Genomic DNA, 14,077 nt, shown 5'->3' on the forward strand with positions numbered 1-14,077 from the left:
TGCGGAGATGCCTTCTCCTTCCCCGGGTACCCGCGTTCTCCGCCAGCCCCGGATCCGCTCCCCTCGGCTCCCCCCTCCTCCCCCGGCTCCCTGCCCTGCAAAGACATCACCCCTAGTCCCGGGAACCCGTCTATTTCGGTTCTTGGTGAGCTGATGCTGAAATACCCGTGGCCTCGGAGATCTGCTCTGCGTAACTGGCGGGCTTGAGACCGACACCGTCATTTCAAAGCAGATGCGAGGGTCGTTCACCAAATATTTTATTATGGTTTTAGGCTGCTTCATACAGTTTCGTCCTGCACATGCTCTACAAGTCACCTGTGCACATAGAGAACAAGCCAAAAATAATAATTAATAATAATAATAATAGAAAAAAATCTACCATAGCAATCCCTTAAATAAGTAAATAAACATTATATATATATATATAAAAAATCCTTTAAAGTAAAGCAAAACCCAACCAAAAGAACAGCGTCTTTTCAACATGAAACACCCCCGCGGGATAAGGGCAGGCGCTCAGACATTTTGCAACTTGGCATTCGGTTTGTTTTGTTGGATTTTTTTGTTTAAACGTTTTTGTGGGCTTTCTTTATTAATTTTTTCTCTTTTTTTTTTCTTTCTTTCTTTCTTTTTTTTTTAGGCATCAATTCTGCAAATCCTTCGAAATAAAGGCGACAACGATTTTTATCACTTTTTTTAATGCAGTCTGCTGCGGGGCCGGGATGGAGGTGCGGGCAGGCGGCGTGTGGCTGGGGAGCGCCCCGTACCCCGGGTTTGGCGAACGCGGCCGGGCTATTGCAAGCCCCGCTGCTCCGGCCGTGTCGGCAGGCGGGCAGGCACCGGTTAGCTGGACCTCCCGCTCCCCCCGGTTTGTCATGGCGGTGGTGTCAGATGTCACATTCACTGTCGCTGGATGTGATGGAGATGGCGGAGGTGGCCGCTTTGCTGGAGAGGCTGGCTGCGGGGCTGGAGGCGGCTCCCACCGCCTCCCCGCCGCTCTCCTCCTCCGTTTGCAGCGAGCGCACCGAGCCCTGCGTTAGGACCTGCTGCTGTAGCCTGCAAGGAACCGGCACACACAGCATCACCGCCCGGCCCTCCGCGCCCCGAGGACCCGCCGACAGCTCGGCCCCCTCCTCCCCCCCGCAACTTCCTTAAACCGCCCCCGCTGCTCCCACCTCCATCTCACACCAGTTATCCCAGTCTGGCGGCTTTGTCTCAGAAACCGGGTGCCCCATCCCACGTTCAACCCCGCTCCTTGGCCGGGCACATCGGCGGGAGGCTGTCCCCCTCCTCCGCAGCCCGTCCCCAAACCGGCCCTCATCCGACGGGTCGGTAATTCCTTTCAGCATCTCCCGGTCGGCGTTCCCCTCCAGCAGGCCTTACATCTTCCCTCTCAGGCGGGGAAAAGGGGATGCGGGTGACAGCATCCATTCCCCCGACGTGCGGCCGCCCGGCTGCGCGCAGTGGCCGGCGGGGTGAGGAGTGGAAACACACCCCACACCCCCCTCCCCGGGCTCCAGGAGAGGAGATAACGAGGGGATAAGGGATAATGGGAGGAATAAGGGACACTTCCCTCGGCGTCTTCTTGTGCCGCTAGTGCTGGGGTAAAACCGCACATTTGGAGCCGCGAGTTTGTTCTTTAAGATTAAAAAAATAAATAAAATAAGAAGGGAAAAAGAGAAATATGAAAAATATCCCAAGAAACGTTCCCGACTGGCTCCAGCGGAGGTTTAGGGCAGGGCAGCTCTCCGCACTCGAGCAGGGCCCGCAGAGGGCCATTGCCAGCTCTGCTCTCGATGGACAGATAGACATATATGAAAAAGGTATCTATATGTCTGGGCAAAACTTTGAAGGGGTGTGTGTGTGTGTTTCTCTCCTCACAGCTGTCGAATACAGCCCTTTCTGCCGCCACGTCCTGCCGGGGTCACGGCAGCTTCACCAGCCACGCTGCCCGGGGGGCGTCTGTCCCTCTCCCCTCCCCAAAGAGCAGCCAAGGTGGAACCCCGGCGTGGAGCCTCCCCTATTAAAAATAGATATATAGATAGGTAGATAGATAGATAGATAGATAGATAGATAGATAGATAGATAGATAGATGGATGAATCCCCGTAGGGTTTTCCCGCTGGTCCTACTTTCTCCTGCTGTATTTCCCTGGGAGACACTTCCCGGCCTCGTTTCCCCGTGCCCCGAGGCAGGGCTCACCGCAGCGCCGGGATCGCGCTGCCTCCGCCGGCAGCATCGCACCGGCCCCCGCGGCGAGCGGAAAGGAAGCGTCCCTAAGAGGGGGATGGGGGCCCTGTGCCCCGACGGGACGGGCAGCATCTTACCTGTTCTTAGCGGCTGCTGCCCTGTCCCTTTGCCTGCGGTTTTTGAACCAGTTGCCCACTTGCGTGGGGGTAAGTCCCGTGGCCTGAGCCAGTTCCCGCTTTTTGCTGGGGTTGGGGTAAGGGTCCTGCAGGTACCACTCCCGCAGCAAATGCCTCGTCCGCTCCTTGAAGCAATGAGTCTTCTGCTCGCCGTCCCAGATGGTGCGGGGCAGCGGGAACTTCTTCCTCACCCGGTACTTGTCCACTGGCCCCAGGGGTCGTCCCCGAAGCTTCTCTGCCTCCTGGTAATGCGCTTCCAGCCAGAGGGCCTGCAGTTTGGCGTGGGACTCCTTGGTGAACTTATGGTTTTCCAGGATGTGGTAGAGCTCCCGGTAGTTCCCCGTGTGGAAGGCCACGATGGCCCGGGCTCTCAGCACCGATTCATTCTTGTTGAGGGCCTCGCAGGCCGCGGGGGCCACGGGCAGGGACCAGAGGAAGCGCCCCAGGCGCTCGATGTCCCCGCTCTCCTCCAGGGTCTCGCATACCCCGGCCACCTGCTGCGGGCTGAAATTGAGGATGGGCAGCTGGAACATGGAGGCGGCGCCGGGCTCCGCTCCGCGCTCCGCGCACCCCCGGCGATGCCCGCCGCCGCCGCGCACACCCCCGCGGCGGGGAAGCGGGCAGCCGGCCCGGCGGCCGCCCCTCGCTCCGCTTCTGCCTCCTCCGGCGCCGGCCGAGCTGCTGCGGGAGGGACGGTGGAGGGCGGAGAGGCGATGGGGAGCGCTCGGCGGCTCCGGCGACTGGGGGCGGTGGGCAGGGGCGAGGCGGAGGAGGATGGAGAAGGGGGGAGGGCGGGAGTGGGGGGAGGGAGGGAAGAGGGAAAAAAAAAAAAAGGAAAAAAAAAAAAGGAAGGAAAAAAAAAAAGGAAAAAAAGAAAAGGCACAAGCCCAGCTCCGCGCCGCCGCCGCGCTGCTGCGGGAGCGGCTGATTTGCTGCCGGGCTCGGCAGATTGGCTCCTGGGTTTCCATGGCGGGGCTGCCACTCACTGTCAGCCGCTGCCAATCACGGCGGAAGGCCCCGCGCCGCCGACCGGCAGCACCTCCCCGCCCCGGTTCCCCGCCCCGCTCCCCGGGGCGCCTAGTCCCGTCCCGTCCTGCTCCCTGGGGTCCGCGACCCCGCCGCCCTGCCCATCCGTTCCAGGAAGGGGCAGAGCAGCTCACCCACCCAGGCTGCAAGGAGGAGAAGGGGTGGCTGAGGTTTGTTACCGGAAAGTTGGAGGGAGCGGCCCCCGAGATGGGATGGCCAGGACCCCATTACACCCTCCCCGGTAAAGCCGTGGGGTCCGACTTTGGTGCTTGCACGTACAGGGTTCGGCAAACCCAGGGTCGGAGAAGGGGATAAGGCAGGGCTGAGAAATCAGATAAAAAACCCGGCTGCATCACTGTCACAGTGATGCTGGGAGTGTCAGTGACAATGGATGCAGCGGAAGGACCACAGGGCCGAGATTTAGGGAAAAACTCTGCCCTTTCTCTCGATAGGTGACTTCCCATCTCTGTTAAGACGACGAACTACCTGCGAAGAGCCAAGCTCTCTTCTCCGTTCAACTGAAGTTTTAAATACATATATATTTATTTAATTTAAAAAAAAATAACTTAAAACCGTATTGTTTTCGGCTGAATGGCCCTGAATAGACGCCGAGAACAGTCGCGGGGAGTGAGAAGTCATTTGTAGGTCAGGACAGCGACTTAAAGCAGATTTCAGGAATCTTTTGAAATATTGATTACCGAGCGGTAATCATTCCCCGCGGGTTCTCCCCCACCGCGCCCCGAGCGAGAGACCGCGGGGATGGGGGCGAGGTGAGGGTCCGGCCGCCTCTTCTCGGGAGCAAGGCAACCTCCAGCCGTCTCGGGGCTGGGGTAAATCGCTTCCCGAGCTGTGAGGATACGGTTTCTTTTCTGGAGAGAAGAGGAGGGCGGATCAAGAAGCCAGTCTTTATTCTACATATAGCTAGCTGCTCAGTGGCAATTTCTTCCCAGGAACATTAGGGACCATGCTCCGAAAGGCAACATATATTTTAAATTAAGCTCAATATGTTTTCTCCTCTACCCTTTTTGTCTTTTTTTTCTTTTTCTTTTTTTTTTTTCTAGAGCTCTTGTCAAAGAAATGCCTTCCTAATTTGATATCTTGTTGTTGTCTCTTTCCCCCTTCTCTTTTCTTCCCATCTTTATTGCTTTTTGTTGTTGTTGTTTTCCTGCCTTCCCCCTTCTACAGAAAGCTCCTTTGCTAGGTGCCCATAGACCGAAATTAAACAGATTTACATTTTCTCCAATCATTTCCAGAAATGGAGCTGGACTGGGGCTCGCCGTCTTTTCTTTAGTATCAAGTACAATTTGTCTTTTGCTTGTGAAGATTTGGTAAATCAGAAGGCAGATAGATAGCGCAGATGGTCGGAGGTGTCGGGTCAGATTATGGTACGCCTCAGTACAGTGCTAAGCTCATTCTGACGGAAAACCCTGATATTATTTTCACAGATCTACACAGTTCACTTGAAAAAAACCCTTCGAGCCATTTACATCATTTATGTGAGGCTCACAGCTAGCGGGATGGAAAAGCTTTCAATACTGCTCATTTTCATAAAACCCGACAGAGCTGGGAAGACATAAAAGCACAGACAAAACTCACGACTTCAGAGACACTCCACAGAAACTTAAAAAATAAAAGGGCAGACTCTTCGGCTTCACTTTACAGACCCAGGTTTGATTTGCCGACAAATCAAAAAGGGGAGAAAAAAAAAAAGCAGAGAAGAGGAAAATATAATCTACAGATATTGCTGAAGGAAGAAGGGGTGCCCTTCCACCCCACGCCTGTCCTCTCCGCCTGGGAAAACCAGTGATTTCAGCAGCTGGATGAAAGATCCCAAATAACCACGTCGGACAGGGATTTAAAAAAAAACCCAAATAACCCCCAAAACCCAACCAAACCCAATCCTCCTCGGTATGAGCATCGGGCTTCCCTAGCGAGCGGGTGAGAAGGCGGCGACCTCCGCGGGCAGGGGAGCTGCTGCCCTGTCGCCCCGCAGCCTGCCCCGCCGGAGTCGCAACCCCCACCTCGGGGGACGCCCCGAAACATCCCGGGACAAGGGCTGGTGGAGAAAAACCTCTGCTTTGAAAGACATGGAAGGGTGGAAAGGCTGTGTGAATGGGTAGCTAATTTAGACCAGCCGGATGATGATGACGGTGATTACTGATATTACTGTGGGTCTTTCTTTTTCTTTTTTAATTTTTGTTTTTAAAGCGTGCACATGATCTGGCGAGGGAGTTACTGGGCTGCAGCCTAATGACCATGAACAGAGAGAGACAGGCTCCGTAATGAAAGCCAGGACTGTAGGCTAAAGAAATGAATCCTCATTAAGAGCAGCGAGAGCAGCTCGCAGGGGCGAGGGGCTGTCCCCCAGGTCCCCAGCCTTTGTTCCCCAGAAACCGGCCCGGATGGGGAGATGCTGGCAGTCCTGCTGGGAAGGGAGAGGAAAAGAAAGGAAAGACAACACCGCAATGCACCCGTGAACTCTGTGTTAACCATTTAAAGGGTGACCCGAGGGGGGAAAGCAGCCCAGTCCCAGCAGCTCTGTGAACTCTGGCGTCTGTGTTTGGCAAGTGGCACAGTCCAGGGGGAACCGGCTTGTCCCTGGCTGGAGAAAGACCTGAGGGCTCCTTGCTCTGTGCCCACCAGAGCCAAGAAAGCGAGATCAGCTCCACGGGCCCCCTCCGCCGCTCTCCCACACCCTCGGGCATTTTCTCCGTGGCCAGGACCCCGGCAGGTTTCCCGCCGCCCCGTCGGAAACTTGACCGCAGGGCCGGGCCGGGCCGGGCTTTGCCTCCGCAGCGCAACCGGGGCCGCCAGGAGAGACCCCCCCACCCCCGAGGGACCCGGTGCCGTGTCCAGGAGAGGCTCCCCGGGAAAGCTCAGGGTCCTGCGGTGCCCAGGCTCCTGGCTCAGCCCCCGTCTCTCATTAGGGCTGCCTGCGAGCCGGGGTGTGCACTCGGGCGTGTCCGCTTCGTTTCTGCTTTTTTCCCTCTTTTTCTTCTTTTCTCCCCCTCTAATAGGGACACCACTCGTGACGTCTGCTTTAATTTAGGTCACGGATCTGACCCTTGCTGTAGGTAGTGTGAAGAATTACCCCTCCAGAGGTGAACCTACTGGAGAACGAGGAATAAAACTACACATTTAAAAAAGATATATTTGTTTTCAAATAAATACTGCCAGCAATCTATAATCGACCCGACGGCCTGCATCGACACGGTGTGCTCGCTGGCATTCCCTCCCCTGGGCCTTAAAACATAAATGTGCTGAGCAACATACCTATACATCCTCCTATCAGCACGTATTAGGTATCCTGGGTCCCAGAATCGCAGTCCCTGGGGATCGTTTATCTAGAGGGAGTTTCTAAACGCAGCAGAGGTGCCAATACATTTTTTAAACCTTCGATTTGCATTAAGTATTGCGTTAAAAAGATACCCCCGGGAACGAGAAGCCCCACTTTAAGGGTCTCGGTAGGATTGCCGAAGATGCGGGAGTTCATTAAGTGATGCTAACCGAATCCGCAGCGTTGGCTGAGAGAGCCGGAGTACAGACCCTCGGGAGGGTACCTGGGAAATCAGCCGGGACTTTTAAACCTTGGATGGGTATCGGCAGGACCCGGCCTGGTGCCGAGGAGCTCAGCGGCTCGGGCAGGGCTGGAGCAGGGAGCTGCGCGGCTCCCTGCCCTCACCCCCGCTGGCTTTCAGCCCGCTCCCCCGGAGGAGGTGGAAGGGATGCTCAGCCCGAGCAGAGTGCTCGCTGTCGTTTATAGAAAAGGTTACTGAAAATGTCAGCCCCTCCGGCGACTGGGTCCGGGGTTTTCGGGAGCTTTTCCCAACCGAGACACCCGGGAGCTTTGGCGGACTGTGGACCTCAAGCTCGGGATGATGCGGTGGGGGACGCTTGGTAGGGAAAGGACACGACGTGTTTCGATGAGTTTCGTGTGCTTGCCTTTTTTATTTTGAAGAGTGCCATAATTGTTGAAATAGCAGATATCGATCGCTCCATTTCATCCTAAAAAGAGTTATGTTTAAAGCTGTGGTCTGTTTAGTATTAGGGAGAGCGTGCAGGTTGGATCCTCACTTAAGTTATTGACAGCTGAAAGCAGTGAAGAGTCCCTGAAATACTGTCGGCCCGATGGAGATGTTCACCCGTTTTCCACTCTCAGACCATGTATTCATTGTATTCTTTATCCTTCAGAGTATTACTTAGGTTACCTGTAATGCAAAGTATCAGATCGCGGTTGGTATATTTGATACTAGAATAAAGAAAGATTGAAAACTAAAAACAAAACAAAACAAACAACCACCCAACCCTGAATGCTTTTGAGACTGGTAAGGAAAGATCTCCCTTGTACAGGGCCCTGGTCAAGGCCAGGGCTGCAGGCAGAAAAGATTTACCTCCCAAGATTTATCTTCAGTTTTCTTTAAGGTGTAGCTACGGGTCTGGTTTTAAAGTCCCTGATCTATCGGGATTTACGCGGCTACTGCCTTCACCTACACATAAATACACACAACACCAAATCACTTTTTTTAAACTGAAGTCTGTTCACATAAAACACTGTTTAAAATCTCCAGTTTATATCAGGCTTTTCTCCGATAATTCCAACAAAACCAATTCAGATAAATCTGGAAGATTTTTACCATTCAGGTGGTTGTGGGGTTTTCTTTTCCCAAAAGTACTTTTTTTTTTTCTTTCTTTCCATGGGAAGTGGTCCTTTGGGAAGGGAATACAATCTTGTGGCTCCCATGGAAGGCTGGAAACTGAGCGCAGGAGTGGTACAGAAAACTATTTAGTGTCTGTGGAAAACATATCCTCCCCCCCCCCCCCCCCCCCAAAAAAAAACCCAACCAAAAAAAGTCTTTCAAATATTGTGTCTTCTTGAGGATGGGGATGTCACAAAAACATTTAGCAAAAAGCAGGAACGGGGACAATTCTTGTGTTTGGAACAGGATGAAGAACCAGGATTAGGTGTCCTGAGGGTGTAAATGCTTCTGGGGCTGAGTGTATGGGTCTGAGTCCAGGAGAAACACCGTGTCACTGCTGGTCTGGCCACTGGAGCTGAGCAGGACCCCAGCCCTTACCGGAGGTTGCTCGCTGTGGATAAAACCTGCTCTGAAGTTGGGGTCCCTCTTTCTTGTGAGGGAGTTCCTCTGTAGCTTTGGATGCTCTATGGGAGTCAGCAGCATCACGCCCAAGCCAGTCCAGCTCCCTGGTACCACCTCAACCTTGGGAACAGGACCTGGGGGCACTGCTGAAGGTGGGCATCTGCCTGGACTCCAGCATTCATGGTGGTGCCTCAAGGAGCAGGTTTATTCCAGAGCAGTTGCATGAGGACAGGAATCGTCCATGCCTTACTTCGAGATGTTGCTGTGCCTTTTTGGTTGGTTGGTTTTGTTTGGGGTTTTGTTTGTTTGTTTGTTTTTTGTTTCCTGTCTGAAAAATACCATCTCGGAGGTCGTTGAACCTTGCTGAGTTTTAAGGACCAGTACTTCAGCCTCTCCACCTTACTTGCTCAGCGCCTTTCTGAGCTAGTTACTCAGGCTGAGAAGAAAAGCTCTTATTTGGGACACCTGTATCCTGTCACTGCCTCCGATATCACTTCCTCACCCCGCCCAGGTGTTTGCACCATCCTCGTTTCCCGGACTTCCCCAAATTGGTTCATAGGGGCAGCTGGGGGTATAGGGGCGGGTTTGGTCTTCTGGAAGGTCCTGGATTTTTCTGCCCTCTCCCTTAGCTGGAGGAGGCAGTGAGCAGAGCTCACTTAAACCAAAGGAGAAGGGCACGGAGAAAGCGGAGCTCATCGAGAGGCAACACCGGGGGTTCTCCGGTAACGTAGTCACGGGCTCCGGGGAGGGGTGTGTGGGGTGGGTGTTGACTGCTACCCTCAGGTCGGGAGTCCTTGTGGTAAATAGATGGGCTAAAGGAACCCACGAAGGCCCACGAAAAGCCCCAGTGGGGACCAGGTCCTGGCAGTCCTTTGAGGGAATTAACGGGGAAGTCCCCGCTACTTTATCCAAAGCCGGTTGAAATGTCTGGCAGCCTTCCGTGTGAGCCCAGGTCTGTGGGAACACCAGCCTCCCCTGACATCGCTGCTTAAATTGCTGGGACACCGGGAGGTGTTACTGAGCATCACTGAAGTTATCTGCTACTCTTCTATTAAATACCTATTTCTAGAAGTTTGGGGGAGGGAGAAATCTTTCAGAGAATTGTTTAAGGCAGGACAAAGCTTTGAAGGGACTTCTTGGGTTTTATTTAATGATTGGGAAGAGAGGTTGCAAAGTAGCAGTCTGGAAGGTGTGGGGTATTTAGGAATGAAAGTGTCGCTGGGAAGCCGGGCAGGTGTCTCTCTGGGACAGGCAGGGAAAGAAGGTGGGTGATGGGAGCAGCACAGAGATGCTCTCGGAAAGGATGGAGTGCACAGAGCAGAGGCCGCAGACATGTGGCTTCCAAAAGAACATGCCGTTTTCCACTTCTCTCTCTTTTCTTTCCCCTCCTTCATCTCTGACCTGAAGCCAGGTAGGTCAGCTGTTTCTATTTGAAGCTGCATTTCTTGTTGGTTGAATTGACTCTGCTGAAAGCAGCACCACATCTGACCGACACCCGTGCTGCGTGTGGCAGAGAGAATTTTCTGTTCATCTCTTCCACCCTGTTTCTATTTTCCCTGTCCCTTCTCTTGCCAGCCATGCTGGTATCTTTTTCTTTCCCCCTCCACCTTGTGCTCCCCCATCTCACTTATTTTTCTCTGCTTATTGGTAGTCTCAAATCCACCCTCTGCCTCGGCAATCTCAATAAGGAAGGTTTTTAATTTGTCAGGGGGCTGGACGGCACCTTTAGGTGTGAGGTGTGGAGGAAAAGGCGGCTTTATACAGCAGCCTCACCCCCCGCAGCTGGGTCAGCAACACGCGTGGGATCCGGAGGGTGGATAAAGCAAATTCCACGCTGCAGCCTCTTCATTTCGTGTCACATCTCGGGCTGCGTGTGTGTCGTTCAGTCCCCAGCACCTTTCCGGCGGTGCCCCGTTTCAGCGGCGCTGCCTCCTCTCCCCGGCTCCCGCCCGCCTGCGCTCTCTCCCCGGTAGATGGAGCATCCTCATCGCTTTTCACCCACCGCCGGCGACGCTGGCTCTGCTCCGGAACGTTGGTTCTTTCTTCCGTAACTCCCACCGTTTAAGGCAAACGGGGGGGTAGTTTGGGCACACGCACCCCGCTGATGTGACCCCGAGGGGCTGCCGGGCTTGCTTGTCGACCTGTGGTCAAAATGGTCTCAGCCCTTTCTCCCAGCAGGTGAAGCCGCTCCAGGGTTCCCAGCGGAAAGCCGGACCGCCGGCAGCTGCCACCCTCGCCCCCACCTACTCCCGGCAAGGAGGGCGGCGAGACGGCGGCGGCGGGGAGGTGACACTTGCCGCCCTCCCCGCACTATCTGACCGGGCTGAGCTGCCTGTTCCGCCACGCCGAACCCGTTGCTGCAGCCCGAGCCCGCATTCTCCTGCCGGCTCCCCGCCGTCTCTCCGCCCGCCCAGGGGCGCAGGGGGTGCGCGGCCGCTTTCCCGCCTCACAGTGTGTGTGGGGGGCGCGGTGAAGGAAAGTGACGAGGCGGTACTGGGTCCCCGCGGGGGCTGAAGCGTGCCCTTTGCCGGGGTGCTGCCCTCCTCCCGGGGTAGGTTGGCGGAGCTCTGGGTCGCCCCTGTTCCCCTCCGGGACGGCGGGCACGAAGCTGAGGGAGAGGGACGATGGCCGTGCTCTGGCCCCCACCGCCTGACGGTTGTGGGTGAAGCCCTGGACAGCTGTCATGGCTCTCCTCACCCTTCACCTTCCAGGGCAGGGCCTCAGACGGTGCAGGGCCACCCTGTCCTGGGGCACTTTTACAATGCTGATGGCCTCCCAAAATATAGAAGGGGCACCTGGCTGCCCCAGCCCCATCACCTCTCTTTGCCAGGAGTAACTGGCTCCCCTTGCCTTGTGCCGCCATTTTGTGGTGTTTATCTGCCGCCCCTCTGGCATGCCACAAGATTCTTTTTTTCCTTTACCATTTTGACAAAAATCAGGGCAATTTTTGAATTCCATGAATTTAGAGAATAATTTGCACCAATATCCTTTTGTTTGGTATGCTTCCAACTAAGTAAAATGTGGCAATCCGGTAGATATTTGGACTAGACAGGCACATTGGTAGCTAGTAATGAAGGCAAGGTACATAATGTACTGCGGCAATGCGCTTTAAAGATGAGTGTTAGAAACAGAGACTTCATAAATGAAGAGCTCTACAATTACATTAACTCAGATGTAATAACTAGAATTGTCACAAGTCAGGAAAGGCCTTCTGATAATGTTGGGAACAGTGAAAACAGCAGCGGGTTTTGAAAAAGATGGCACATCCTCGACCTTAATGCAAGGTTAAATCTCCTTGTAGGGTTCCTGAAACTTGCAGAGAAAGGGCAGAGGATCAGAAACGGCACAATGAGAGGGATAAAAAAATTAGTCTGGAAATGGGAACTCTACTAAATTTCAATAAAAATAAAATATCTGGTCTCTTCATTACTGTTTAAGACTATTAATAGCGCAGACACTTCTCTCAGAAGAGCCCTTCTGGAATGAAATTTTTTTATATGAAGACAACAGAAATTAATACTGCTGCACCTCTGACAATGGGTAGATTGAGCATTTGATTCTAAGGAATTAATTTACCTCATAGATTTGGGTGTTTTTCACCAGTTATTGAAGAACCTAAAAATGGCCACTATTGTGGCTCTTCTGCTGTAACTCTGCTGTGAGAAGTGGCATTAGTGTTGATGTTATGATGATGGCTAGAGACTACATCAGGCAGTTTGTGGCTTCTGCACTCAATGCAATCTTGCAATACACGAAACTTTGTTGCCACAATTGAATTTAATATAATTACATTACTGCTTAATGTTAATGAATACATAATTTAATATAATTTCATTAATACAAGGTGCATGAGAATGTTTACTTCTGGCAGAGTTCTGAATAGCACCATTAGAAATAAGATGCAGTTTGAAGCTGTTTTACCCACTGCTGTGTATTACATATTTCTCTTTAACAAAAACAACAGCCCCATATGAGAATATGATTTTGTCATCCAGAGTTGCATAATGGTTCTATGCTACTTTTCTCTAGTAGGACCAGGAATCAGTCTTCACTATTGTCATCCTGGAAATCAGAAATTGTCCAAAATGTAGATGAGTCCTGTTTCAGTTTGCTGTTAACTACTGTTTTCAAAATCTACAACCATCCAATAGATTATCAGCACAATTGAATCTCACAGCCCTTTCTGCTCATGTAACCTCCTAATTTGTAATACAGAATAGCGTTTGCTATTTACTATTTATTTTAATGGTAGCCAGAATAGCAGCTATTTTACATATGCAGAAGCACTGTCATTTTCTGCAATTTTACCCTTCATGAAAACTCTATTGTAAATTTACAGAAAACAATTGAACATTTTAGCTCTGTTTCTCTCTTCTACAAGAGTATTCAAAGGGTAAAATGAATTGTAACTGTCTTAATTACTAGATGATAGAATAGCATGTATCTTAATAACACACAGCTGTATAGCCTGCTCTATTGGCAAACTTTGTGATTTATAAATAAATGAATAGAAATTTTTCACTGTTTAAGTATTGTCTGTGCTGCTGCCTTCCCCCCCTAATCTTTGTACCTTCTGTCCATGCTCCAATGTCCTGCAGTTTTTATGGGAACTAATAGGGAAATAACTAACAAACATTGTTAAAATCATTCTAGAGATCATATTTTTGATATCCACTCCAAACTAATTTTTGCATCCAAAGGAATTAGTTAGTATTTTCTTTCATATCGTGTAAACACACAATTATTCTGCACTAACCTGTACATCAAGGTAGTATTTCTTTAGTATTTTCAGAAAATGGTTTGTTTGCTATTTTGTTTCCAGGCACCAGGATCTGGGGTTGTAAGCTTTGAAATGAATTTAGTAAAACTATTATCTGTTTCTCTGAGTTTTTATCAGAGCCTACACTAATCCAGTCGGATCAGAAATTCTGATCCTCACTTAACTTTTAGGTGAAATAATTTCTGTCAAACATCCATCATTTCAAAAGCTCCCTCCCTCCAACTCCTCCCATTTCCACATCCTCTGTGCTACAGTATGTAGCCTTAATGCCACTTTAGTTAAATTCTGCTGTTGTTTTCTATTCCACTTTATCCTGGATTAGGATTTTATCACCAATTGGTTGTGGCTTTACTTTTTACACTGTATTAAGGGAATGTGAAAGGCATTGTGGAGCAATTAAATATCAGATAACTTTGCTTAATGTTAAGTGTATCTGAGCTAACTAGCTGTATTCAGTATATTCTGGAAAAATGGTGATTGCATCCTTTTTAGAAGATTACATGACTTTTAAACTGTTTAAAAATCCATAACCAAACTCCTGTGCATAGCACCACCATGCAAAGAGAGGAATGGATTTGTAATAATGTGCTGTCCATTGTGTGTCAGTTCTGTGTAATTACACTTACACATACACCTTCTGATTTCAATGTGCTTTGCAGTTACTATGGGAGGAGTGTACATAACGGATAAGTAGCTTTTCCATTACCAGCATTGCAGTTGATAGGCTTAGTAAACCAGCTGGAGTAGAGGCTACGCATCTTGTACACAAGCATCTTTTCTTGCATTTTTCATACCTTCTGAAAACACTGA

The 14,077-nt window shown here is 51.3% G+C and overlaps 1 protein-coding gene across 1 annotated transcript; it reads right to left on the reverse strand.

The window, feature by feature from the left end:
* Nucleotides 1-884: 884 nt before the first annotated feature.
* Nucleotides 885-2,895, reverse strand: SIX6 (SIX homeobox 6; the record flags this gene model as incomplete). The annotated part of the gene is made up of 2 exons (XM_084270674.1): nucleotides 885-1,053; nucleotides 2,324-2,895. 2 exons carry the CDS (start codon nucleotides 2,893-2,895, stop codon nucleotides 885-887), a joined length of 741 nt encoding a protein of 246 aa, XP_084126800.1.
* Nucleotides 2,896-14,077: the final 11,182 nt, after the last annotated feature.

This window comes from Gallinula chloropus, assembly GCF_964237585.1.
Source record: "Gallinula chloropus genome assembly, chromosome: 14".
Classification (NCBI taxonomy): domain Eukaryota; kingdom Metazoa; phylum Chordata; class Aves; order Gruiformes; family Rallidae; genus Gallinula; species Gallinula chloropus.